This window comes from Leishmania donovani, chromosome 33 (assembly GCF_000227135.1).
Source record: "Leishmania donovani BPK282A1 complete genome, chromosome 33".
Taxonomy (NCBI): domain Eukaryota; phylum Euglenozoa; class Kinetoplastea; order Trypanosomatida; family Trypanosomatidae; genus Leishmania; species Leishmania donovani.
Genome location: NC_018260.1, coordinates 1,408,704 through 1,435,454, shown reverse-complemented (window position 1 = coordinate 1,435,454; position 26,751 = coordinate 1,408,704). Strand labels below are relative to the sequence as shown.

The window sequence follows — 26,751 nt, the reverse complement described above, 5'->3', positions numbered from 1 at the left end:
GACAGGGCAAGCCTCACCCTCCGCAGTGCTGCTGGTGTGCGCATCGGTCGAGTCGACATCATCCATCCGCATATCGCCCAGAAGCGACAACGGCGATACGGGCTTTGTGGCAGGAAGGTCAGTGCGCTTCTTGTGGCAGCTGTAGCATTCGGAGTGAAAGTTGAAGTTGTGGAGGCCGCATGCGCACTTCCACTTTCCAGGCGCTGAGGCCGCGTAGCGTTGAGTTGCGCGACAGACTGACGGTAGGCAGCACTGGGCAGCAGGCGGCTTCACGCGCACAAGACCTCCGAGTTTGAGCATCTCTGGTCGATAGGTTTACCCACAACTCTTCCGCTCGCGAGAGAAAAAAACTTGACGGGTAGTGGAGGCAGAGGTGCCACACACGAAGGTGGGGCGTGTTGCGCTGGCGAGGACTACAGTGTAGGGTCGACTCACACAAGAAACCACGCACACAAACACACACACACAGACACACACACCGCCAAGCCTTACTTTCTCCAGCCGTGAAAAAAAAAAAAGAAAAAAACATGACACTCACGCCAACGCGATAGAACAGACAGCATGGCGACCGCGGCAACAGCGCCAATATAGGCAACCTCAGATTACAATAAAGATGGAGACACGCAGCGGGAGAGGCGGAGCAGTTGAATGCGCGTATGAAGCCATGGAATCATACAGCGAACACGTACATCGAGACAGAGGTGGCGCCAGAAACTGTGCAATCGTCGACAAGCACATCCGCGAACAGAACGTCATGCGCAGGCAATCCCGTTCCCCGCTCGTCAACACATCCTTTGGCTTGAATTGTCCCGCACCACAGCACAACTTGCCATCACGTCCGTGACGTACGGCCTCGCATTCCTCAGCGACAAACGTCGCTCGCGCCGCTGACGTCGGTTTTGGGGTTTCGCGATACGAAAGCCCATTTCTACACTAGAACACTGAACCAACACGCACTCACATACACTCACAACCACCGCCCTCTCTCTTCCCCCTTCACCCCCCCCCCGACGCAGGCACCTGCCATACGAGGAAAATATTCTCCCACGCGTGCCAAGCGACGAGGAAAGGTAGAAGCCACCCCCGTCCGATCAATACGCAACAGTAAACGGGAACAGAATGAGCAAACATCATTGCGACTCTGGAGACGACTGACAGACACGCAGACAATCTCACGCACACCACTGCAGGACCGTCGCCCGGCATCACGGACGAGAGGGAGGGGGGGGGAGAAGAGAGGCGGCGATACCGCTGTGACATCCTTACACACACACACACACACACACGCAGCAGGGAAACCCCTTCGCGCAGGTGCCTGCGCTCTGAAGCGCGTCCGCGAAACAGCGTGAGAAAAGATACAGCACGGAACGAGGGTGCTCGCGGAGTTCAACGTTGTGTCGTGCCCCCCACCACCACTTTCCCCTCTCACCTCCCAACTAATCCTTTGGACACGTTGTTCGCTTCTAATCTTCTCCCCATGCTTCCTCTTCGTCCGCCAGCTCCTGCATCCCGGTGAGCTCGCTGCCCACATTGTCGGGGAACGGCGGGGCGTGCATAGGCTGCTGGGGTGCCTCTGCCGCCGGCTGGAACAAGTCGGCAACAGTTGGTGCGGTGCATGAGCCGTGGAGCGACGTGGATGCACCGGGAGGTGCCGGCTGTGCGTTCAGAGGGGCGCCAACCTCCGGTCCGTTTGGAGGCGGCAAGTCCACATTGCGCAGTGACGGAAACAGGTTCGGGTAGGCTGCCGGGCTGGCGAGCGCTTGGCTGACGCGAGGTATCGAGGCGACCGACACCCTCCACTTAGCCACGGCGTCCTCGATGAGGCTCGGGCAGTAGGTGCGTGCGTAGAAAGCGGCGTCGCCTGTTTTGCCGGTCTTCTGCAGCAGCTCCACACACTCGGCATGGCGTTGGGTGAGGTGGTAGCAGGTGAAGGCCAAGTTGGCCTGTCCGCTTTGCAGACAGCGGTCGCCAAGGCGCGAGATCGCCTCCATGTCGTTGAGGGACGTGTAGATGAGCAGCAGCCCGCTCCAGTCGTTGCACTTCTCCAGCGACTCGATTGCCATCTCAAAGTAGCCCTGCTCCAGTGCAATGTCACCCACCTGCTTCCAGTGCGACGCGACGTTCGCCGCGCTGGCGATCTTGTGCGCCAACGACAGTTGCTTCAGCTGGACCGCCAGGTCGAAGCGGCGCTCGTCATCCATGGCGATCTCCAGCGCCATCTGCAGCAGCCCGCGCGACTCGACAAACCGCGACAGTTTGTCACGCAGGCTCACATCGATGGTGGGGAGAAGTGTGTTGGCGGCATCAAAGTCCTCGCGCACGATGGCAGCCATGTACTCGATGGCATTCACCTGAAGGAGGTAGCTCGTGATGCTCTTTTCCTTGTCTATGCAGAAGAGACGGTTTTCCTTTGGCAGGTAGCCGAGGAGGTACTGGTGACGGTTCAGCACCGCGATGTTGTTTACCTCGCCGCCAATGTAGTAGTTGAGCCGATGCACTTGATTGATGTAGACAAGGCAGTCCCCCACCCACGCCACGTCGCGCACCTTTTCATCCAGCTCCTCCACAAGGTCGAACGAGAAGTCGAGGCCGTCATCGCCGGTGGTGGTGTTTTGCTCGAGGTACTGCGCTACAGCGTCCCCGTTGAACTTGAGAAGGAAGACACTGCTGCTCGTGACGAGCGCCACGAGCTCACCCGTCGAGTTCCACTCGAGCGCTGCCGGGGTCTCATCGATCTGCCGGATCAGTGCCAGCGTGCCCCAGTCGTAGAACATGACGCTGCTGCTCGTGCGCACCGCTAGCAGAGGCCCGCCAAAAAGCTTATTGGCCACCTCTGGCAGCGAAAGTGCGACGCGCACCTTGAAACCCTTGTAAACCTTCAGCGTCGTCGAGCCCTCCAGCACGGCGTAGGCGCCGCTCTCAGGACCCCAGACAAATGAAACACACTGCCCGTACGACTTGGGACGCAGCGAGAGGGACGATATGATGGTGTAGTTGTCGTCACCGAGAACGCAGATGAACTGGCCGTTTCCGGCGTGAACGATAGAGCGGGCCGTCGCCTCGACGGTGCCCATGTCCTTCGTCGCAACGTTCAGCACCTCGCCGTCGGGCGTCTCCGGCCCTATGGCCTTGATGTCCATGCGCGTAATCTCGTTCCCGGTCGCGACCAAGACGCGACCGTTGGTGTCCATGGAGAAGACGGGCTTGTCCGCGCCGACCTTGTAGGCCCGCACGCCGTTGTCAAAGCCGGCAATGAGCATGTTCGAGTGGCGCTTCGTTGCCAGCGACCACCCGCGCCCCATGTCGGAGTGGTTGCACGAGTACAGCAGGCGGAACGTCTCCGTGGAGAAGGCGGCAATGCTGTCCGACTCGGAGATGGAGTAGATCACTGGGAGGTCCGGGTGGAAAAGCACACTCGCGACGTTGTCCTCGTGAAAGGAGAAGACCTGTAGGCAGGCTTTGGTTTGGTAGTCCCACAAACGCACCGTCCTGTCGTCGGATCCGCTCAGTAGGTACGGCTTGTCACCGCGAGGGTAGAACTCGACGCAGTTCACGCCATCCTCGTGGCCCTCGAGTTGGTAATTCGGCGTCGGAATGTGGATGCGCCACACCTTGATGGTGCAGTCCATCGAGGCGGAGGCAAACGTGGAGGAGTCCTTAGGATTGAAAGCGACGGCCATGCAGAAGTGCTGGTGCCCCTCGTAAGTCATCTGCAGCGTCCACCCCTTGCTCCAGTCCCACTGCCGAATGGTCATGTCATCCGCGCACGTCAGCACCAGCGGCAGCTGCTCGTGAACAGCGACGCAGCGGATGTAGTCGTCGTGGGCTTGGAATATCTTCGTCCGCTCCATCGTGTTGTAGTTGAACACACGCAGGTTCATGTCATCACAGCCGCACACAAAGCTCTGCAGGCGCGGGATAAAGCGGACACAGCGCACTGGAAGACCCGTGCCTGTGTCGAAGGAGCGGACGAGCGCCTGCGTCTGGTAGTTGTACAGGTTGATTCCACCGGAATACAGGGCTGCAATAAAGATGGGCTCCTTGGGGTGCATGTCCACCATCTTCACGCGTTGGCTGGAGGCGGTAAATTCCACCGTGGCGGCGGTGCCGGCTGACATCTTGGCGCTTCTGCACTGGCGGGGACGTACCGTGTGCTTGCGAGTACAAATCGTGTCCTCTGTTTTTCCTTTCGACCTCTTGTTTGTGGTATGTGGTGTCTCCTTCACAGACACAGCAGCACTTGTGACTCTCCCGCCTGCTACCGCAGTCGATGCGAATGTGGTGGACGAGAGGAAAAAAAGAGACAGAGAAAAGGAAAAGCTATGAAGTGCACTGATGTTCGGAGGAGTTCGTGTGTGTAGGTGTGCGTGCGTGTGTGTGTGTGTGTGTGTGTGGACGTGAAGCACGCGATGTTTCACCCAGCAGGTGCGAAGAAGATCGAGAGAGAGAGAGATTAGAACGAAAGAAAGGGAGCACTGCTCTTTTTCTTTTGTGGAGGGGCACTCCCCACCCCTTTGTGCACAGACAGGCAACCACATGCAGACACAGAGGGACGTGCGAGGGTGCTTGCGTGGGTCTCTCGCTCCCGTAGTGGATCCATGTGTACACTATAAAGCATCATGGAGTCGACTCACACGCTAAAAAAGTAATCTCCGCCTATGGTCGCCTTGTGGTTATTCACTGGCGCGCAGTGGGTACACATAAGACAGCCAATGAGTGCCGTCACTACAGTGAGTTGCCGATTGCTTCGTTCTTCGGCGGTCGCTGCTGCGCTTGAGCCGCTTCCGGAAGCCAACCACCACTGTGTTACAGACGCTCAAGACCAAAGTCTAGCGCCAAATGGAACCGTAGTCGCCACGACCACGACCACGCGGCAAATGCAGCTGGATTGCGGGACGTCCTGAAAAAAAAGAAGAATACATGTGCGAGAATGCCCGAAAGCGCGCACAAGCAAGCACACATGAGCTGCACATGGGCTAAGGAGAACTGCCGTGCAGATGTTCGTTGCTCACGAAGACGCCCTCCACGCCGCCGAATAGCTAATCACCATCCCACTGCATCTCGACATCGCAAACATCAGAGTTGTGCAGCATGAGCACATATTTGCGCTAGCTCCTGTGGCCGGCGTCGGACAAGTTTCGCCGCCAGAATCCCTTGAGGCTACGGCTGCCGCATTTGACCGCCGTGTGCACAGAGCTCGCCTTGGCACCGCAGAAGAATAGGTCGCGCGTCACCACACTGCCGTCAGGGCAGCCTCGCTTACAAAAAAAAAAGATATTAGGGTTGCGCGGGGCGTCGACGGGGCTCACTCCCCAGTGCGCTCACAAGTCCACGCGCCGTGTTCTCGGTCTTCCGTGGCGTTCTGAGGAACGCGTAGCGGGAGAGGGAAGGGAGGGGAACGCAGCGTGCACAGGAGCACGCCAAAACACGCATCCCACGAAGATGAACAGTTGAGCGGTGCCGGCCCACAACTCGCACAGTGGCAGTATCCTTCAGTCCGCGTCTGTCGCGCACACGTCAGGGAGACGTCTTGTAAGTCCGGCAGAACGACCTCATTCGCCGGCGCTGCAGATGCGATAGAGTGCCGAACTACCTATTGAGCGTTGGCCAGCTTCACAGACACCAAACGGTGCGTGACGTGACACTCAGTGGGCTACGACACGCGCAGCAGTACGTGGAGGTGGGCGTAGCCGACGCCGTAGTGCGGCTGCTCCTCCACCGTCATTCGCTAACACCGCGATTACGCTCCTACAATCCCGCCACTGGTGCGTGTGCCAGGCGCGTCTCCGCCAAACTTGGACGCCGACAGATTGTATGCGACGGCGTTGTGAGTGTTGACCGTTGAACCGTTCGAAATACTCACGTCTCCAAATACGCTTGCAGACCACTCAAATCTAGTGTATCCTCTGCCAGCGGTACTACTTGCGCGACCTCTTGGTGAGACAAAATCTGCATTGCATCTTGTGGAGTCGGTCAGCTGGGGTTGGCGTCCGTGCTGTGAAACGGCGATGCCAGGGACGTGCACATCCAGCGGCTAGATGAGGGTTGGTGACAGAGGAGGTGTGCAGAGAGAGCTCAGCTGATGTGACGTCGTTGGAACCCCCCTCCCCCATGCCCTCTGCGCAGCCTTGTGCTCGCCAGGGCGCTTATAGACTTCACGGGTAAGCGCAGGGCTGCGCAGGCAAAAAGGAGATGTAGAAAAGAAGCAGTCTCTGCGCACACATGAAAAGAGGCCGGTCTTTGTCCGTGTCAGCCGCCGCCGTCTCTTCCCTTGCCGTATTGCCTGCTGAGCGCGGCGAAGAAGTGCGGGGTCGGCGTCAAGAGAGATGGAGGTGGCTACGCAGACAAGCCTGTGCAGTATGAGACGTAGGCACCAGCACGCAGAAAGAAACCTGCAGTGTGCAGCATCCTGGAGGCCGAGCGCGACGGCATGTTGGAAGCAGAAATGCAGGATAGAGAGCAACACCGCCATACAGCCACGCTTGCAAACACCGCGGCTTTGAAGGAGGGATGGGGAAACGCTAGGAATGAGCGCAGCAAGAGTGCAGCCACATGAAATGATGCATCCGAGCAGACACACGAACAACTGCATAGGTTACAGAGAGAGCAAGAGGGGGTAGGCAATGCTACTCATGTGAACGGCTTGTCGCACGCCGTTCGGAAACGTGCCATTGTACTAGTCCGTCACGACTTTGTTTGGTGACGTTCCACGATGAAAAGTGTTCTGGGGGGGGGAAGTGAAAGAAGGGACAGAGAAAAGGTGTGTGCGTGTGTGTGTAGGCGGCAGCACGACAAGCCAAGTTGACGCTCTCCTGCCCACTCCACGCAGCCAGCCGCGCGCTCTCACTCTCCGAGACTCTTTCACACGTATTGCCCAATCAGTGCCATGATACTTACGCCCGCCCACAAGGCTACCAGCATCGCTAGCAGGAATCCACGCGGCGAGCGAACGTTGTGTACGGTCGACTGCATATCGGCGTAGAAGTCGCCCACTAGTAGCTGAAACCCGATGTAGAGCAGAATACCAGCACATACCGAGTCCAGGATACCCTGCGTTAGAAGGTACATACTGCCCTTGGTGTTGATTATGTGCTCGCACACGCACATAATGCCAACCGCAGTGCCAAGGGGAGCTGAGAGAACAAAAACAGCAGCAAGCACATACTCGGTGCGCAGGGTCAGAGCTGCATCCACGAGCCGAGAGCCGAGCGCAACGCCCTCAAAGAACTGGTGAAACGACAAGGCGCACATCAGCGTGTAAAGCTCCGCGTCGGCACACATGCCCACGGTGAGGCCGACGAACAGGCTGTGCAACGAAACGCCAAACTCTAACAAGACAGCGGACAAGATCTGCAAGCCACCACTGCTCTTCCAGCTATCGAAAGCGGGGGCGGACGGGTGGAAGTGGTGACCGCCAGCTTGAGAGCCGGACAGCAAGTGTTGGCTCTCCCCACTGGCAATGGGAAGGTCGCGAACGGCTCCATAGCCATCGAAAAAGACACGCAAGCACGCCTCCAGGGAGTGCATCGCTGCAACGGAGGCTATACAGATGATGTAGGCGAGCGGCTTGGAGAAGTTGCGGAGGGCACTCGGCATGCAGTCGCTCGTGAGGGACTCGTTAGCCGGTTTCAGCATGTGAATAAGTGCTACCCCAAGCACCACGCCGGTCGCTACAGATTTTCCAATCGCGTAGGCATACTCGGGCACGCGAAAGGCAGAAACACGCTTGCCGAGGATCGGAAGTACAGTACCAAGCAAGGAGCAGCCCAGGATTACAAAAAGGGCGACGACATGCCACGCACTGCTGTAGTTTTCGTTTTCTGTCGCCTCGCAACTCGGTGGCCACGGGGTGCCATTGTGGGTCATGGTGGATCAATTTCTGTGCTTGAGCGCCCCTGTGATGTAAAAAGTGAATTATTTTGAATGCCTCATCGGGTTTGGCGCACACAACAACGGAGGCATGGCAGGGAGGAGAAGGGGGCAGAACGGGTTGGAGCAGGAAGATAGAGGGAGAGCTAAAGGGGCAAAATTGCAATCAGAACAATACAGAACGATCATGCGGCGCACCTGTACCGCGGCCCCCGGGGCGCCATTGCAACAGCTGCAAATGTCGACATGGGCATCACAGAGGGGTGGATAGAAGGACGTGCCGCAGAACAGTTCGCGACAGGGAAGCACGGCACCGAAGCACAGAGAAAGTTCTGCTTTAGTCGTCATCGATACCACTGGTGTGTGATACCATGTAGGCCCGCCAGCACGATGATTCAGACGTCGAGCCCCCCCGCCACCTCAATCAGCTGCCTTGTGGTGTAAGCTGTTTGTTTAAGGTGCGGCTAGCACGGTTCTCATCCACACACACACACACAAACGCATACCTACACACATGAACACAAGTGCACATGCACATCTATGTACATGCAAGCACATCAGCGACCGCCACACAAAAAGCTCTCGCCGGCGCCCTCCAAATGCTTGGCAGGTAGCACACGCCAACAAGCAAACGCATTTCGTCACATCAACCAAACACATCACGGCGCCGGGCGTCCATGCCACGTCCTCCACCAAAGTCGATGCAAGCCCCCTTCGTTGGCGGATACCGTGCTGAAGCGCACAGTCCAGAGCGCCAGTAGAAAATGCTGAAAGAGGGAAACAAAAGGTTACGACCGATACACGGCTGGGAGAACGAAGGCAGTGCGACGCAGGCGAGTACTTGCCTTGCTCCTGCCGATGCGGTCTTGTACGCCTCCTCGGTGCAGTGGAGCTGACCTAGGGCAGTTTCACGATAAAAATTACCGACTCGCCGCGCAAAAAGAGGTTTTCGATGGTGCGCTGCTTCTGCTCGGAGCCGTGGCTTTCAGTGATCTCCTGGACGCCCTTCAGCACGAGATTGAAGTGCTTGTCAAAGGCGATCACGTGTGCCAGAAGCGCCTTGCTGTTGCGACACTGGATGAAGACCCGCTTTTTCTCCTTCATGGCAGTGTCTAGGAGGCTGAAGGGGCCGTCGGCGACGGTGGTACGCAGCAGCTCCTTCGTCTTGGTCTCCGTCCTTGGGACCTTCTTGGGCTGCTCCGAGTCCATCCTTGTCGTGGCTTCACGGTTTCTATGCGCGCGTGTGTGTGCGCGAGTCAGGTGTGTGTGATAGAAGACGCGGAGGGACGCGGCTCAGTCAGCTACGAGAGAAACTGGGCGGCCCAGCAGCGGTGAGGCATGCAGAGAAGTAGAGTATGGACTCGAGCAGTGGGCCGAGAGAGGGCAAGTGGGTCGGAGAGGCTCATGGTGCACAGGTACACGTGCGCATCTTTATACACCCGTAGTCCAGTCTGCGGAGGACGGGTTGGAGCGGAGTTGGTCGTGAGTGACAGTGCCGGCGGCCAAACACAGGCAAACGCGATGACGCCATTGCGTGCGTCTGTGCGCTGCGTCTTTTTCGTTGTGTAGGTTTCGCCTATGCCCGCTGCCACCTGTGCGCGTGTGGATGTTTGTGTCTAGGGTGCAGGGGCGAAGGACAGACAGCAAGAAAAGCATGCGCCTTCCACGCTCCAGCTCTACTCAACGAAGGATGAAGTGGCCAGAAAAAGACAGAGACAGGGATGTGGACGCGGGCGAGAGAGAGGCGTTACAGCGTCGGCGAGCAAAAGCGGGAGTGCTAAGGGAAGAGAAGACATGGAAAGCAGCCACTTGTGCACGTACGCGTGGGTAGGTGCATGGGTGTCCGTTCGCCGTTTTGCCGCCAAGGAAGAGGTGAGAGAAAAATAGCAACACTTTGAGCTGGAGAGGAGGCAAAGACGCACATGGCAAAAGAGGCAGCGAGAACAAACAAGAAACGAGAAAGAGACAACGCAGCGACGCCACGGAAAGTGGAGTGAATGACGGAGCTGCACCCGACATGGGGCGGCTGCCGCGGGCACGACTTTACTGCTGCGGTGCCTCGTACCGGTACATCTCCCCCCTCTGGGGGTCAACGTAGACGTTGCCGGTGGCGGCAGCGCCATGCCCCTGCTCCGCCGCCGTACTGTTGTTCTCTCCAGCCTCGGCGGTGTACTGATAGGTTTCACCGGTTGTCGGGTCAACGTACTCGTAGACGCCTGCAGCGTTCGGGTTGGCGTACTGGTAAGTCGTTCCCGTCACGGGATCTACGTACTGGTACTTGCGTGCCGCTGCATCGGCGTTTATCTGCGTGTATTGGTACGTCTCCCCGGTGCTCGGGTCTACGTAGGTTTGGTAGCCGTCCCCGGCAGCGGTGTCTTGAGCACCTTCGGCAACGGACGCTTCGGCTGTCTGCCCCTGCTCTTGCCCCGCCGCAGTCGCACCGGTTGTGTATTGGTACGTCTCCCCGGTCTCGGGGTTAACGTAGGTCTGATAGATCGCGTTGTCGCCCGCGGCATTGCCAGTTTGCTGTGACGGCTGTGATGCCGCCGTCGCCGCCGCCCCGCCTGCGCCGCTCGCGTCATCGACAACGTATTGGTGTGCCTCACCAGTGTCAGGGGTCATGTACATCTGGTGCGCCGCCGCATCGGCCTGCGCGGCGGCGTTGTCGTCTGCGGCGTTGGAGTCGTAGTAGTTACGGCTCGCATCCGTGACCCACTGCTGCTTTGTGCTGCCGATACCAGCGACAGATGTGTCGAAACCCGGCGGCGGCCCTCTTCCAGCGCCCGGCGCATCGGCCGGGTTCGTGCACCCTTGCATAATGCGCATCTCATCAGCGACGACGCGGCGGCGCTCCTGTTTCTTGGACCGTTGCCGTCCTCGGAACCACACATAGCGGAAGAGGATGGCGCAGAGCGGGAATATTGCGATGAAGACCAAGGCCCAATAGCCGAAGCTCGCGTGACACTCAATCGTCATACGAGTGGTAGAGGAGTAGATTCGCGTCTTCTCGTTCGTGGAGAAGAGTACCGCATGCATGCCGCGGTACCGCAGCTCAACCGCTCTGGCGGTTACCGCCGCCGCGGTGTTGCCCACTCTCGGGCCCACTGCCTGAGGCATGCCCGCGAAACCGGCGCGCACATCGGCGACGTAAGCCAGGACCGCCTCCAATGCTTTTGGCAAGCCCTTAATGCTCACGAAAGTGTACGGCGACAACTCTGACGGCAACTGAACGACGATGCTGTTTCTGCACGTCTCCGTGGGAGTAGGGCCGCATAGGTACGCAACGAAGTACGCCTGTAGGTCAGAGGACGGCGCGAGAATGTAGACCGTCGTCACAGGGACCTCTGCTGCAGCACACGCAGGCAGGTAGGAATACGTCTCCGAGTTGCGGCACGGCACGGCATAGGCGCCGGTGGTGACTGCGAGGCTGGAGAGCGAGGTACCGAGGGCTGTTGCGCAGGCCGACGTCAGGCGCGCCAGTGTCGTTGAGATGCTCGTGCTGTTTCCGTGGACCCACTGCGAGAGTAGGTAGTACGTGGAGTTTCCCGCAAGGGCAGTCGAAGTGACGATGCTCAGCTGGAGACCGAGCGTGGTTTCAGACACCCGTATGAGAAACGCGTCGCAGTGGCTGACTCCGGATGGCAAAGCACTGCACACCGTGGCGTTAACCGTAGGTGTGATGGCGCTCAGCGCGTTAGTGGTCGTTGGCCAATTGGACCCCGCGCCGGCACCGCTCAGGGTCACGTTAAGGACGTGAGAGGACAGTGCCGTCGTCAAGGCGGAGCTTGCGACAGTCAGCTCGCCGAAGCAAACGCCAATCACAACTAGCAGAAAAAAGGCTACCGCCGGCAGCGGCGTCACGCGGAGCGTAGCGAATCGCATTAGGAAGACAAGAAAGAAGAGGTGCAGTTCGATCACTGCACACGATGAAGGTGGCGTGGGTAGATGGGAAGGCGTCGTCTCTCCAATGAGTTGGAGGGACAAACAGAAGGCAGCAAAAGAGGGAGAAAGAAGAAAGACGGAGAGGGAGAGAGCGGTGCGAAAAGCGTTTGCGTGTGTGTGTGTGTGTTAACGTACATGAGCGCACATGCCCAGGACAGAGAAGGAAGTGAGTCGTGCGCGCATGCCTCATCACGCGCCTCTCCTATACCGCAGAAAGGCGCACTCCAGGCGAGGTGGCAGCAGCGACGCGCGTGTGCCGCGCCCCCACCCCCATTCTTTACTTCGCCATAGCCGCTCAAGCGTCATCGATCATCTCACGTTTTGTGCGTCGAAGCAACATGAATGGATGAGAGGGGTGAGAGAGGGACAACGCGGTGCGGGGGGGGGGGGTGGAGAGGCGGGAGAAGAGAACGATGCAGCGAGGCGCCGCTCAGCGTAGAGGGGGGGGCTTTCAGGGCACGCCACGAGAAGCATAGAGCCTTGGTTCGCAGCTTCCGCGGTGTTCAAGTTCCAAAGCTGACACAGAGAGAAAGGGAAGACAACAGGAGACACACATCCGTGCAGAACGACACACAAGGTGGGCCGGCACGGCGCCGCTGCACATGGGTGAGAGGACAGCGAGGCCGGAAAAAAAAGGTCTGCCGCCCATGCGCACCGAAAAAGGCGGCTATGATACATCATTCTAGAGCCCTTCGATACCGCTTGTCATACGCCAGCATCCGAGAGACGTTGAGTGGTAGGACAGAGAGGGCACAGAAAGGTGGGCCGACCACCAGCGTAGACGGTGTAGCAACCGAAAAAGCAGATATTGGCCGATTTGTTTTGGGCCTCAGGCGTCAGAGAGAGCGAGCGCCAGAGAGATGGAGAGATATCTACACAACACCAATCACCGTCTTGCGTGTCACCCCAGTGACTTCACTACCGACTCGGAGCTTTTTCATACGGAAGCGCCGGAAGCGAGGCGATGTGGCGGCGCGTCATCTGCTCCGAGACAAAGGCGGCATAGGCGCCCTGCGTCGGCGTCATGCCAATCGCGACGACACTCTCGTCAGCCCTTGGTGAAGGAGCTGCTTTCACCGGTAGGCTCTCATGCTGGGTCGCTGCGACGCTTCCCAGTGGCTTTGCATATTCCGTCTGCGTCGCAGAGCCGAGAGTGACGCCGTGCACACGGCTGCCGTGTGAGGTGCCCAAGACTCGGTAGAGCTGTTGCGAGGCTGAAGCACCACGCGAGCGAGGGAGGACACCCTCATCCCTGGCCGGCGGCGCCGGCGCCGGCGCCGCAACAGAAGAGCCGTCTCTCACTGCCGGAAGAATTTCGCCAAGTAGCGTTCCTCGTGCTCGTGCTTTCGACTGCACTTGCCCATTCGTCCGTGAGGCCTCCTGGAGACTCGGTGGTGCCGCGGCAACCGTTGGGTGCGCTTGGCTCACAATGATAGAGCGCAGAAGTGCACGAAACTCTGAACGCTCTGCGTCGGCAAAGGCGCATCGCTCCTCCAACTCAGCGCACCGTGTCACCAGGCGCGCCTCCAAATCAGTCAGTGCCGCGTTGTCCGCCTTTGCCGGCAGCAGCAGCGAGTCCGCCTTGGTTCGCATGAGCGACGCGAATTCGTCCCGCTTCACCACACGCTTATCCATGTCTTTGAGCCGATTGCTCAAGGATCGGACAGTTTCCTGCAGATCTTCGGCAGCACCGGCCGAATGCACACCGGCTAAGTAAGCAGTGCCCTTCCCACCTCTCTGCAGACGGTCCTCGAGGCGGGCCACGGTATCGTGGAAGTCCTTCGACTGCTGGTCCACGACCGATGTGAGGCGCTCCGTGAGGTCGCGCAGCAGGGTCTGCCGAAAAGACAGCAGCAGAGGAGATCGTGAAAGAACGGATTCCATCGAGTGCGCGTCACCTGCGGACTCAGCCGACGCGCTCATGAGCAGTGAAGTCCCGTCGCCGCTAGCCCCGCTTGCACCGTCGTCGATTGCCAAGCCCAACGTGCGGAGCCACAAAGTAATGCTCTGCAACAGTGCTGATTGCTGTGTTGTTTGCTGCCGTAACTGCTCCACCTCGTGCGTCAGGTCGGCGTTGCTTGTTGTGTGCGTGGACAGGGCGGCCGTAGCGGAATCGAGAGACGCGCGAAGGGCTGCGTTCTCGCCTAAAAGGCGACGCGCCACGGCCACCATTCCTAGCAGGTTCTCTGTTGAGCCACTCTCGGTGGCGGTGGCGACAAAGCGATCAAGCACGCCTTGGGTAGCGGACTCGGCGGCGCCATCGCTCGCCTCGGTGGGATGAGCCATCAGCGCGGTCCTCATATTCCGGTCGTGATACGACAGCAGAAAGCTCTGAATGGCGTTTACGTCGGCGGCCACGGATTGCAAATCAACTGCAGACTCCCCAACCTGAGCACGAATGCCTTTCAGAGCCGTTTCCCATTGATCTGTAAAGGCGTTGAGGCGACTCTCCAGCGCCGACGTATCTAGGCGGATAAGCACCTCGCCATCGCTGATGCCACTGCTGCTGCGCATCGCGCCGCTCCGGGTGATGCGGGAGAAAAGAGAAGCAGAAAGAAAGGCGGCGAAGGAGAACAGGGAGGGAGGGAAGGGAAACAAACAGCGGCCTGCGTGCACACGAAAGAGAAGGCGGGAGGGAGAGGGATTGGGATAGGGAGGAGAGGAGAGGAATAACCTTCGAGATGCTGCTGCCGTGATGACCCTGCTGCATTCACCAGCACAGAAACGGCGAAAGAGAAGTGGGCCATGTCAACAGTTGCCTCCGGCGCACACCCCTTCACCCCGGTGCCCGCCCGTCGCCATTTCTTCTCCCTTGATTGTGAAGACGACTGGGGATGACTACCGGCTACGAAGGCTCTCGCTTGAGAACGTCTTCGCATGCATTTTCTTTTCCAATTTCAAGCATTCTTCGGCTTATTCGGTACACGCATTACGTTATCTGCGAATGGAGCTGGTAGGTCGAGAGGTGGTTGGAAGGTCGCCATACTCGGCAGCATCCGAGTCTGTGAACGAAAACGAGAACCACACGAGAAGGACTCGATTAGAGAGCAGAAAGAACGGGTGCTGGTGTTGGTGAGGTGGGAAGAAGAGAAGGGTACTTTCAAGCCTCTCCCCTCCTCCATCTCAGAATCCATGCAATTCTGTCTTTGCGCGCACCGTCTACAGCGGGTGCGCGTAACTCCGCGCTTTCTCCTGCTTGTAGGCTATCATTTCTTCCCGCACAATTTGCACTACATCCTCAGAGCGTGGCAGCAGAATGCGGCGCAGTGCACGCATGGAAGGTATACTGGTGGGAGCCCCGGCGTACGTGTACTGCACCACCTCCTCGCGACGCAGGCACCGCTGGGCATGAAAAATGCCGCAAATGCGATTCCAGACATGGGACCACACGCCTTCATGAGCGGAGCTGCGACTGAGCGCGGTCAGACGGCGCATCTCACGCGCCTCGTCGGCCTCGCGGCGCTGCTCATTGTGGCGCTCCTCAAACGTTGTGTCCATCGGGTGTGAGGCGCTGGGGTTCTTGATGTCGAGGGGCGACAGCTTGGCGACCGGCTCCGCCTTCGTCGATGCGCAGCCCTTGTTCACCCTCAACGCCTCCCACAACAAATCAGCTAGTCCGCCTGCAGTGGGCCTTGCCTGCTCCTCCGATTCCGCCTCTTTTTGACGCAGCGCCTCCTCTGCCGCCCGCGCCTCCACGTCGGCGAGATGGTCGCGCTTACGCGCAATGGCCTCCAGTACGGATTTGAAGTCCGGCTTGTGACGGCGCAGCTCTTCCGCGGCATCTGCGAGGTCGGCCTTGCGCTTCAGCTCGAGCGCGGCCATCTCTGCCTCCATCGCTTCGACAAAGTCGTCGTAGTAGGATGCGAAGAGGCGCAGCTCGTAGAACTGCTGGAGGCACTCCATGAGTACCCATACCGTGAGCAGCTTGAGAAGCACGGTCGTGTAGTAGTAGAAGTTGTCTGTCCACTCCCACTTGTTGTAGGCGATAATGACGTTCTTGAGCTTCGTCACATTGCGCTCAAACTCCTCGCGCGTGTTGCCAAACAGCATCGCATCTTTTTGAAAGTCAAGGTCGACCAGTAAAAAGTGTTCCCTGGCGCCCATGGTGGTGCCCTCGTAGCTCTTCATGTACTCCCTTCGCTTCTGTATCACCTGCTCAGGGGTGAGCGTCTCGTCAATGGGCAGGCCATTTTCGTCGAACTTGGGCACAATCGAGGTGGACCCGGCGTACGGTTGCAACTGGTGCCGCGGCCGCAGGAACCCGAGTCGCTTATCCTCCTTCACGCCAAAGCCGGCGCCAAGACCGCTTTTGCTTGGCGCTCCGTGCGGCGTGACGAGAGAAGTGAAGTCGGTGGTTGAGAGCTGGTATGCGTCAAAATCAGTTGTCTCACGCTGCTTTGGCGGGAGGTTGGCCACTGCGACGCCGCCGCTGATGCTCACGGGGGCCTCGAACAACTGACTCATGAGCACCCTGTCATCGGCGCCGTCACGACGGGCAAACCCTTTCTCAGCTGCCTCCTTCTTCTTCTGCTCCCACTTTGCCTTCTCCTCACTCACCGAGTTGGAGACGCGAAAGGAGGACAGTAGCCCCGTCCTTCGCAGGGAACGCGCCACACACAAGCGCCGCATTCGTGAGTGATGCGCGGCGCGTGGATGTCACCGGAGAATTGAAACTATACGAGCGGTTACACCTTTTTTGCACACACACACACACAGCAGTTTGTGAGCGCACGCAGCTGCATGCGTACGAAAAGGTGAGAATACGTGCGTATGTGTACGTGAGTGGGCGCGCATCTGGGAAAGCGGCATGACCAACAAAGAGAAAGGGTGGGGAGAAGAGAGAGAAAGGTGCGCGCGAATTCAATGGAGGGTACCCTACATGCACGCACACACGTGCGCCTGCTCCTCAACGGGATAGAGTCTCGTTTATATCGGAATGAATAGCACTTCAGATCTATCAGCATCGGCAGCCAAAAAAGACTACCGAGATGGTATGCGGCAGAGGGGCGGTCGGGTGCCCCCGTCGCCGCTCACGCGCGCCTTTGCAAAGGCGGCATGACATCGCTCGACAACTCGTCGTCCCCTCCCTCTCCCCCTGCCCCCACCCACCCATCCACTAAGCACGCGGCAGAAGAGGGGAGGAAAGGAGAGGGCCTCACGCAAACGTTGGCTGATTCATGTAAAAACTAAAGTAGAAGAGGAGAAATAAGATCACACACGACAGAAAGAAACGGCGCACCACGTCGGAAGACAAGCTAGGGACGTGCCTCGTCCACTCACATCCTTACGCGACCATGGCGGAGGCCGTGCTGGACTCGTACTTCCACGTGGGCGGCAGCTGCTTGACGCGCTTGTAGTAGCGGGCCAGGCGGTGGATGCGGGACTCGACCAGGATGAGGCGGTACTTGGTGTCGCGGTCCGTCGTGTGGCGCTCGAGGTGCTTGCGCATCTGGGTGGCGCGCTTCACCAGGAAGTACAGATCCTCCGGGATCTCCGGGGCCAGGCCGCTGTGCTTGAGGATGCGCAGGATCTTGCGACCGGTCACGTTCTTCACCTGGGCAATGCCCATGGAATCACGCAGCTCCATGCCGATCTGGCTGGGCATCATACCCTTGCGGGAGCTCTTGCACACCATCTTCACCACGTTGCGGCTCGCAATCTTCAGCCACGCCGGGGGAGTGCGGCGGTAGGGAAGAGCGGACGAGGCCTTGCCCCGACCGTTGCCGTGCATGCGCACCATTGCTGTCTCTTACACTTGTGATAAGCTGAATGCCAGCGCGTGTGTGTATGTGTGTGAGAAGGAGGGGGTGGAACGCGCGCACGCGGCCCCAGAGAAGCGGCAAAGAGCGAGGAGAAAGCCAGAGGTCGAGGCGGAGGACGAGAGAAGACAGGCGGCAGGTACGCCGAGCAGCAGCAGACGTAGCGCCCAGAAAGCAGAACTTGCTCCACAAGAGAAACGACAACAGCAAAACGGTCAACAAGGAGCGACGCTCAACACGACCGACACGCGTACTAGCGCCTCTGTCAAGCCACGCACCCGCGCGCAGTTGGCCGTACCGCACACGGGCACAAACCACTTAACACTGATTTTGTCTGTGTTGTGAGTGCTTGCATTTTCTTGTGGCGGCTTCATATGAGTTTGAAGAGAAAACGGGTGAGGAGGGAGTAGACGACGTGCTTCCCTCTCCTCGTAGTCGACAAAGGCAGTGCGCAGCATTTGGCACAGGGAGAAATGAAGCCACAGCAACCGGGAGAGAGAGGGACGCCAGGCACACAAGACGTTCTCGACGCGTAAAACTTTACACGCGTGCGGCGAGCACCTGCTGTCGTGCTTCGCTGAGAACATCGGCCCATCCGAGGTGCTCCATGTACCCCAGAACGGCGGCCGTTGTTTCACTTGGCGATGCCTTGACCAGGTTCCGTGCGGTGGAGGAGGAGAAGCTCTGGCCGCAGAGGAGTTCGTACAGGCTGTCGAGCGATAAGAGAAAGGGGTGTAGCTCTTTCTCGAGCAACTGCGGCTTGCTTGTCCGGCTGTATCGACGATCGATATCTATCCACGCAACTGCCAGGTGCTGCAGAAGATGGCCGCCGGCGAGTGGGCGAGACGGTAGCTTCTTCACGTGCGCAGACGGCAAGATGTACTGGCAACACGTCTTCAGGCAGCCGAGACTGATAAGCACTTCCGGCGGCAGCGTCACCACCGCATCCACCAGACGACACGTGGCGGCGGTAAAGTAAAGAAACTGTATTGTGTCCATAAAGGGGGCGAGGCTTAGCCACCAGCCGAACCCACGCTGAAGGCCGGTCAGATGCTCCGCTGCGCCCACTGCGCCGCTGGCATCGCGTAAGCAGGCGCTCTGAATCAGCGCGTGAGGTGAGCGAAGAAGCAGCACGGAGATGAGAAACGCAACACCTCCGTAGTTGGCGCCTTTACGGCCTTCGCCGATGTCGACGCTGTCGCGAAACAGCGCATGCAGCACTCGCGGGGCTGCCTCGTCCAGCTGCGCCGGCTGAGTGAGCAGCACACATGTAAGGTGACTGCACACGCACGAAATGGTCTGTGAGGCGAAGCGCTGCTGCACTGCATATTGCAGGACACTCACGAGAGCAGAAGCCGCAGCTGGCGCTGACGACGGTTGCACGCTGCCGCATGCTATGCAATGGACGGCAGCAAAAGTGGCTAAGCCCCGGCAGCTCGGCTCATCTTGCGCCAGCTCCAGTGCGTATTCCTCTGTCAGCAAAGCAGCTGCGAGGGAGGAGAGCGGCTCAGAAACCGACATACTCGCAACCGCGGGTGCATCACCGCGCAGCAGCGTTCGCGTGTGGTCAGCAAAGAAGTTGACGAGCGAACGGAGGACGAGGTGGCGCGACGGGGACGGTGTTCGACAGAAGCCCAGCACTACATTGCAAGATCGGGTTACGAGCTCGCAGTTGTGCGGCAGGGACGCCAGAGCGGATGGTGCAAGCGACAGACCGGAGAGACGTTTCAGTGTGAGGGTCAGAAGTGCCGCAACGCTGCGAAGAGTGGCATGGTGGCAGAGTTGAGAAAGCCCTTCCTCCCACACGGCAACATGACGAGATATATGCACCGCGCTAGCGGGTGCGACGCACAGCAGTGTGCACAGCGTTGAGGCTGCGCTGAAGACACCGAACGCGTCTCCGTTGCACAGCTGCTGCATGGCCAGTGGTATCCATTCCGGCGGCAGTAATTGCCCACACCACTCGCGCGAGCGGAGCTCGTCGACAAGGCGACCCGCCACGTACACGCACGCGCATCGCACGCACTCCCCATAATCGTCCCTGGATTCCACCCTGCTCATGTACAGCTGCTGCAAAAGCTCCACCAGCTGCGTGCATAGCGACTGATTTTGCGAACGGTAGAAGCAGTGGGTCAGCGCATCGATCAACATGACGTGCGCGTGCGGGTCGGTGGTACGGAGAAGCAGCTGCGATACCTGCGTGAGCATCTCCACCTGCACGGCATCATCCAGTGCATCGACGACGACATCCTCCCTGGCCTCGTACACGCGGCTTACAGATCGCAGCGCCAGCGCCACCGCCTCGGTGAGACACCCGTCCATCACCGGGGTCGCACGCAGCAGTCCGTTCAGTGCCACGACGGCGAGAGGCCGCTGCGCAGAATGGTGCTCAAGATACAACTCCAGCACGGCCGCCGCCAGATTGGCGGCGTCGCCGCTACCGCAGCCCAGGGGCACCGCCTCATCGTCGATGAAGTACTCCAGCAACTCAGCCGACAGCTGCGCTGCGTCGGCCCGCTCTAGCGCACCGGGGCGAATCATAAAGTAAATGAGGCACGAGAGGAGTCCGTCGGCGGTGAAGTCGGCGCCGGCTACATTGGGGTAGAGTTGCAGGGTGATAATGAGACACTCAAGCAGTTGCTCCGTGAAGTCACGCAGCTCTGTGGGCACTACGCAGCCGCTGGCAGCGGCGACGGCCTGCAGACGGACAAGAAAAAAAGAGCTGCACCGAAAGAGGATCGAGGCGGACTCAGCGTCGGTGACGAGCCGGGAAGCCACGGCGAAGGATGCGGTGCAGTCCGCGACAAAGATGTCGGAAGAAGACCCCGTCAACTGCCCCGACTCCTCTACACGCTCCAGAAGCGCCGCCAGCACGAGCTGCCGGACTACGGCAGAGAGGAGCAGGCAGTTTTTTGCAGAGGCAACCTCGTGATCGACAGAGGGGCGAGGCCGCTTGCGCATCAGGTCAAGGAACAGCCGCATGACAGTCGTTCGTAGCGGCAGTGTCATGATCTGGGCATGAAGCAGGAAGCCAACGACATCGTTGGCGAGAAAGCTCCACAGGCAGTAGTTTCGGTAGCTCTCCGCCACAACCGCACACAGCACGGCACAGCTGCGAGCGTCGCCCTCTGCAAACTTCACTGCGCACTGGCGCACCCACTCCTGCCACTCCGTCGTCGGAAACTCCAACGCAACGATCATTGCGAGGCACCGCAGCAGTCCGTCGTCGACCTTTCTCTGCGCCAGGAAGTAGGGGTCCGTAGCGACGAGGTGCAGAAGGCGCTTTGTGACGGTGCTGCGGTCGCTAAACTGCGCCCCTTCACACCAGCCCTTGTTTGTGAAAAGTGTCTCGACGGCCAGAAGCGCGTTGAGGCGCAGCGCAGGCGACGCGCTACCGTCCGTCGCCACATGGATGAGGACATCGCCGGCGTTCACGGCGTTTGCACACAAATCGAGGAAGCGTAAATCGGCCGACTTGCGCGTGGCCTGATCGACGTCGCCGCGAAGGCGTGCCACGGAGATGAGGTCTGCCACCTGCTCAGCTGTGCACCAGCTCATACGACCAAAGTGAAAGGTGTATCGATTTGGTGAGTGGCCGCCGTGTGTGGCGTGTGTGGTACGCGGAGCTAAAGGTAAGAAAGAGGGAGGTGGGAAATGGCGGGGAAGAAACCTCGGGCGTGCGGGAAGGAGCCGGGAGTGAGACAGAAGGCAGGAAACGGCAGAAGAGAGGAAGCTGAGCGAGTATGCGCCCAACCAAGCCCAGCGGGACGTGCCACGGGAGTTCCTCCCCGTCCCCTGCCGCTTTCTGTGCTGTTTAGGTGCGCAGCTGTGCATATGTATGTGCATGTGTCTGCTGTGATGGCATGCTTTAGGTGCATAGGGTGGCTCGTGGCCTCCTCTCCGCCCCTCTGCCCATTTGTGCAAACGGACACACGCGCAGTACGACAAAGAAAACCGGCCTTTTCTTTTTCGCTTCGCTCATACGGGGTGGCGGCCGTGACATCCCTGGTAATGTCTCGACACCCCCAAGGTGATTCTGCCCGCCTCATTAAAAGGAAGTGCGGTAACTCGCTTCGTACTCCTCTTGCCAGAGTATCAATGCAAGTCGCACCGCTTCCTGTACCGCTGCACCTCCTCCTCCAGCCAGCCTGCAAAGTCCGCGCAGGGTGTGTAGCCGATGCACCCGGGCGCATCCGGATGGTGGCCGTACAGCACCCCCGCACATTGGCCATTTGTGGTGACGAGGGGGCCGCCCGACATGCCGTGATAGCATGTTGCGAGATCACCCACACCTTTGCACATGCCCCGCGCGTCCAGTACCGAGACGGTAGTGGTGGCTCGCCTCTGCTTGCCCTCCACGTCCTGCAGATCCTTAATAAGGGCCTCGCGCTCGTGTGGCGGCAGACGTTGCAGCACAGACGGGTCCAGCGTGTCAAGCTCCCCAAGCCGGCCAGCGCCGCGGAAGCCAATCAGCAGTCCATCCGATGCCGCGGGATATGGCTCTTTGCACAGCGGCAGCGCCTCGTGCGCCAAGTCCAATGCGTGAGCGGGTGAATCGTAGGTAGCGCACTGCAGCAGCTTCAACGATGCGGCATCGACGGCGAGTAGAGCCACGTCGTGGATGGGGTGGTGAGCAAGAAGGCGGAGACCCACCGCGTCTGCCGCCACCGCTCTCCCGTCTGCATCCGTGCGGTACACGCGGCCAATGACAAAACGCGGCTTTTGGTACTCTTTTGGGATCTTCAGCTGCGATGCGTCTTTTGTGTAGTCCCACGGCGAAAAAGAGTGCTTCGCTGTGAGCAGCAGCGATGACGGGGCTGCCGGCTGCCCGTATGTCGCCTCGACCATTTCATGGGTTCGAAATGTAAAGGCGGTGCCCATCATGAGCCACAGAGGCTTCGTCATTTTTCCCGGGACGTGCAGGAAGGTCAGAATCGGGTAACAGCAGCCGCGCCACTGTGAAGCGGCCGCTAGCACGCCGGCGCCGCCAACAGCAGCGGCGCCTTCTGCCATTGCGCTTTAGGACAGCCTCCCACAGGCGGCTCTCCCGCTGTGTGTGTTGGGATGACCAAGATACAGAGGAGAGGGAGGTTTTGTGAGGAGGAGAGCACGAAACGGCGGGTAGCAGAAAAGTGGGAGGAGAGGGGACGGCACAAGCTAAACAGAGCAACACACAGCGTCCCTCGTTGCACAGCATCGGTGATGGATGGAGGCAAGCGGTTGCGTCGGCCGCTGCCGCCGCCGTGCACGCATAGATAAAGAGCTAAATCACCCTCCTTCTGCACTTCCGGCATGTTCTCTTGTCAGCAATCCAGCACAATGAAGCGAAGGCGAGCGAGAAGGCGCGTGAGGCTATCCAGGGGCGCCAGCCCTTGGGCCGGGTCGCACGCACTTCTCCCTTCTCGATTTCTACCGAACATGAACGCAGTGCAGTCCTTGCCCTTGTGCGCACCCGTCCATTTGTGTGTGTGAGTGACGCGTCGGCGCGCAGGGGTGAGAGATGGACGGGCCGGCACACAGAAAAGAGTTGGCAGTGGGCCTCTCGGCGGCGCTTGAGCATCCCTGCCCCCACCCCAAAAGTCCCGCTTGCATCATGTGCACCTACCACCAGGAACATATCAGGTCCAATGAGGAGTGCTTATCGAGTGTTCTGCATTTGAAGGAGTCGCTGCTCACATGATGATAGACGGGGGAGGAGGCAGGATCGGAGATACAACGCCACACAGACACTGCGGCGGTCGCAGCATTGCAGCGGTTCAGCGCTGCGTCACTTCCTTCAGATACCGTTGTAGCGAGAGCGGGACCAACCCGCTCGCGTAATGAGTGGGGTCTGCTATGTACTGGAGCGCGGCTGAGTAAGGCTCACCGTAGTCCCGCCGCAGGCTAGCACGCGCGTCGTCGTAGTGGAGCACCGTCTGGAGCAGTGCAGCGCCCTCCGCCATGGACACATGCAACAGTCCGCACTTGCCGACGAAGTCCACACGAGGGTCACACTCGCTCAAGATAGGCACGGCGGAGGAGATGAGAATAAGGGTATGCGCGACTGCGTAGACGCGGCTCAAGACGGCAAGCCACGCCTCGTCCCCCTCCTTGCCGGCTGCCTGATGCGCGATGTTCGTCAGGCTCGTCCATACTTGTTGCATCTCGATGCTCTCCGGGGTTGTGCCAGCAGCGTCCATGCTGGCACAAGTGTCCTCCACGAGGAGCAGCGCGGCTTGGAGCAGCTGCGGCGTGCACGCGCTCGATTGCGCACCCGCCAGAACGCTGCACAGGCACTGAGCGCGTTCCGCTGCATCCGGCGATCGAGCCGTTGGGCATGTGGCAAACAGATTGTGGAGAAGCGGCAGAAGGCTGCTGCGTAGCATCGTTGCCTCACAAGCTGCCATCGCAGCGCCTGAAGCGGACAACGCCGCCGCAGCGGCGTGTGCCAGGTCGAAGAGCGCCGTCACAGCGTCAGTGGCGAGGCCTTTTACGGAAAGGCCCCGCACAAAATTCTCACACGCGCTGGCCGGCAGACGGACATGTGACTGCTCAGCCCCGTAGAGGACGGCCGCGGCCGCCGTGACAGCACGCCGCGCAGTAGCTTCATCCGCCTTGTCGGAGTCCAGCGACGGACACGATGCGACAAGGAAGCGGAGGGCACCGTCGCATATGTCCTCCGTCCACTGCGCCACCGGCACGCGCTTGATCGCCTCATAGGTCGCGGCGTTCAATCGCGGATGCTCAAAAGGCTGCATGCGGGCGGCAATGGCGAGAAGGGATGGCAAAACGTCACGAAGACGTGCGCCCTCGCATTTCATGCTCTCCAGCTCGTTTCGAAGCACCTTGTGCGTTTCCTCCGTGAAGAGGTATTCGTTGCAGTCCTCGGAGGCCTCGATGGTGTGCCGCACACATCGCCAAAGAGTGACGTCCAGCTCCGGCACGTTACGCCGCCACCCGTCGAGGTTCTGCAGAATGCCGAGCAGGACCTCGATCCACTCAAAGGTAACCACGGCTGGCTGCTGGGCAACGATGGCACTCATCACATTCAGCGAGCCCACGATGAGGGCACCATCGCTAACCGCTGGTAAGTCTGCGATGGCGCACTGCTCGGCGAGAAAGTCAAAGTCTAGGGCCATCGACGCCGCCATCGGGAAGGCAGCGGCGAGGTGGGCAAGCGCACGTAGACCATGGTGCAGGAGACTGGGATCGTCTTTGCCCTCGGATATGAGCGTGCTGGTAGATACGACAAGCGAGTCGTTGAAGACGCTCGCCAGCTCTGCGTGATCCAACGCGCACACCAGGCAGAAAGCGTTCTCTACCACAGCCCGCACTGCCTTTTTCTTGAGTTCCCTTTTAACTGCATCGCTCTTGGCAATGCCGGCCAAGACGTCGACAATGAGAGAAATGCTAGGGGTGCCAAGCAAAACACGCCGCGTTGAGCCTTCATGTGAGGTGCGGATGGCGATCCACTGCAGCAGCCGCATCACAGCCGCCGTGATGGCCGAGTTGCGCCGGTTCAGCAGAGCGCTCAGCGACACACTCATTCCGCCCACCCACAGCTGCTGTAGGCAGAGCTGCGCGTACGCGTTGTTGCCGACTCGCGCGTGCCCGGCGCCCGTCGTCTCGGCTGCCTCACTCTCGTGCGCCGCGTCGAGCACGACGTCGGCGAGTGTGTCGGTGATCGCCGCGACGAGGGGCGCCTTCGAGGAGTTCACGAGGGCCCGGTGCAGCCACAGAAGCGGGTTCCCGGGAAGCGCGTGTACGCAGAAGGCACGAAGGGCCGCCGGCAGCTCACATGCCTTTTTGTGAAATGCCGTTACAGACTTCACGTCGGGGACGGTACCGCTGCAGCTGCTGCGGAGAAGGCAATGAAGTTGCCTGGCGGTTTCTAGGCGCTGTTTCACCTCTGCCCCAACAATCCACTCTGCCGCCTGCAGCGCAGGTGGTATGAGGGCAGACTGCTGTGTCAGCTGCGCCCAAGCATAGCGGAGCTGCTCGTGCGCCTTCTCCACGGCGGCCCCCTCGTCTTCCTGCTCGATGACCGCGCATCCATAGTACAGCCTCACGGCTGTGTGAAAGTGCACAGGGAGTGGTAGCTGCGTCAGCTCCGCCACGAGCGCCAGGAGCCGCTTGCGGAGTGCCGTTGAGAAAGCGACGTGGAGCGCCAAGGCGCTGAGGAGGTCCAGCAGGACGAGCTGCACGCCAACGTGTCGTCCTGCCGTTACCACCTCCGACCCCACTAGCAGCCAGAACTCCTCGCAGCTTTCCAGAAGTGTTGCTACGGAGCCGCCGTTTGCTGAGCAGCGCAGTGCCCACGAGAGGACATGCAGCACCGACCAAACCTCGTTTACAGTGTCGTCACCATCCCTCTCGATGCTGCGCAAAAGCTGCGGTAGAGAGGCGATGGTGGCCAGCGCCTGGTCGCCGATGTCCTCCACAGCGCACGCGTTAGCCAACCACGTGTTGCGGCACCAGACGTCCCATCCGACTCCCGCAACGCTCATCGACTCTGCGTGAGGGACGCCGAGGTCTTGCTCGAGCCGCGCCAGCACAGAGAAGAGCAGCGGAAAGCGACCCGCAACGACAGCCACAACTGCAGGGTATGCCGCCAGCTCCATCATCTTGCGCTGCACCGTCACAAACGCCTCGATGGTGGTGTTGGACTGCAGCTTTTCCAGCAGCTGCTCCACCTCAGCGTAGACGCGGGCGTCTTCCGCATCGGAGAAGGTGAACGGCGCACAGTCGACTTGTCCGAGCGTCACCTGGAACTTCGCTGCCACTTCCTTAGACGGCGTCTTGGACGACGCCTTGAGCAGTTTTTTCGACATCGCTCACAGAGTAACGTGCGAGCGTTTAAGTTTTTTTTTTGCTGTTGCGCTTCTCTCGCCTCCCCCCGTTTCGACGCTTTTGATGAGGCGGTGACACTCACGCTGGCAACTCGTGCGCATGTGCGTGCAGATTGTCGGGCTGGGTGGGGTCGGGTGGATGATGGTCGCGAGGGGGACAGGGAGGTGGCAAACAGCTGTCTGATGTGGGCGCAACGATATGGTGACGCCTGTAAGAGAGGCGCGCGGCTGTTGTGTTCGTGTGTGTCTGAGTGGAAGGTGACGGCTGCACGACTTGCCGTTCTGAGCTTCGGGCTATCGAGTTGAGCATGAGAACGCAAGGAAATACGAGAGATAAGTGAGGACACTCTGTG

General features: G+C 59.6%; 10 protein-coding genes across 10 annotated transcripts; all 10 read right to left on the bottom strand.

Moving 5' to 3' along the window:
• Positions 1–1,463: 1,463 nt before the first annotated feature.
• Positions 1,464–4,118, bottom strand: LDBPK_333360 (beta prime cop protein, putative; the record flags this gene model as incomplete). Its single annotated transcript, XM_003864111.1, has 1 exon — positions 1,464–4,118. The coding sequence occupies one exon, from the start codon at positions 4,116–4,118 to the stop codon at positions 1,464–1,466; it is 2,655 nt and encodes an 884-aa protein (XP_003864159.1).
• A 2,743-nt stretch (positions 4,119–6,861) lies between these two features.
• Positions 6,862–7,866, bottom strand: LDBPK_333350 (cation transporter, putative; the record flags this gene model as incomplete). The annotated part of the gene is made up of 1 exon (XM_003864110.1): positions 6,862–7,866. The coding sequence occupies one exon, from the start codon at positions 7,864–7,866 to the stop codon at positions 6,862–6,864; it is 1,005 nt and encodes a 334-aa protein (XP_003864158.1).
• A 900-nt stretch (positions 7,867–8,766) lies between these two features.
• Positions 8,767–9,078, bottom strand: LDBPK_333340 (small nuclear ribonucleoprotein SmD2; the record flags this gene model as incomplete). Its single annotated transcript, XM_003864109.1, has 1 exon — positions 8,767–9,078. The coding sequence occupies one exon, from the start codon at positions 9,076–9,078 to the stop codon at positions 8,767–8,769; it is 312 nt and encodes a 103-aa protein (XP_003864157.1).
• An 834-nt stretch (positions 9,079–9,912) lies between these two features.
• Positions 9,913–11,751, bottom strand: LDBPK_333330 (hypothetical protein, conserved; the record flags this gene model as incomplete). The annotated part of the gene is made up of 1 exon (XM_003864108.1): positions 9,913–11,751. One exon carries the CDS (start codon positions 11,749–11,751, stop codon positions 9,913–9,915), a length of 1,839 nt encoding a protein of 612 aa, XP_003864156.1.
• Positions 11,752–12,729: 978 nt separating this feature from the next.
• LDBPK_333320 (hypothetical protein, conserved) lies at positions 12,730–14,325 on the bottom strand (the record flags this gene model as incomplete). The annotated part of the gene is made up of 1 exon (XM_003864107.1): positions 12,730–14,325. One exon carries the CDS (start codon positions 14,323–14,325, stop codon positions 12,730–12,732), a length of 1,596 nt encoding a protein of 531 aa, XP_003864155.1.
• A 645-nt stretch (positions 14,326–14,970) lies between these two features.
• LDBPK_333310 (hypothetical protein, conserved) lies at positions 14,971–16,440 on the bottom strand (the record flags this gene model as incomplete). Its single annotated transcript, XM_003864106.1, has 1 exon — positions 14,971–16,440. One exon carries the CDS (start codon positions 16,438–16,440, stop codon positions 14,971–14,973), a length of 1,470 nt encoding a protein of 489 aa, XP_003864154.1.
• A 655-nt stretch (positions 16,441–17,095) lies between these two features.
• LDBPK_333300 (40S ribosomal protein S13, putative) lies at positions 17,096–17,551 on the bottom strand (the record flags this gene model as incomplete). The annotated part of the gene is made up of 1 exon (XM_003864105.1): positions 17,096–17,551. The coding sequence occupies one exon, from the start codon at positions 17,549–17,551 to the stop codon at positions 17,096–17,098; it is 456 nt and encodes a 151-aa protein (XP_003864153.1).
• A 559-nt stretch (positions 17,552–18,110) lies between these two features.
• On the bottom strand, positions 18,111–21,128 carry LDBPK_333290 (hypothetical protein, conserved; the record flags this gene model as incomplete). The annotated part of the gene is made up of 1 exon (XM_003864104.1): positions 18,111–21,128. The coding sequence occupies one exon, from the start codon at positions 21,126–21,128 to the stop codon at positions 18,111–18,113; it is 3,018 nt and encodes a 1,005-aa protein (XP_003864152.1).
• Positions 21,129–21,665: 537 nt separating this feature from the next.
• On the bottom strand, positions 21,666–22,583 carry LDBPK_333280 (hypothetical protein, conserved; the record flags this gene model as incomplete). The annotated part of the gene is made up of 1 exon (XM_003864103.1): positions 21,666–22,583. One exon carries the CDS (start codon positions 22,581–22,583, stop codon positions 21,666–21,668), a length of 918 nt encoding a protein of 305 aa, XP_003864151.1.
• A 743-nt stretch (positions 22,584–23,326) lies between these two features.
• On the bottom strand, positions 23,327–26,170 carry LDBPK_333270 (hypothetical protein, conserved; the record flags this gene model as incomplete). Its single annotated transcript, XM_003864102.1, has 1 exon — positions 23,327–26,170. One exon carries the CDS (start codon positions 26,168–26,170, stop codon positions 23,327–23,329), a length of 2,844 nt encoding a protein of 947 aa, XP_003864150.1.
• Between the last annotated feature and the right edge of the window lie 581 nt (positions 26,171–26,751).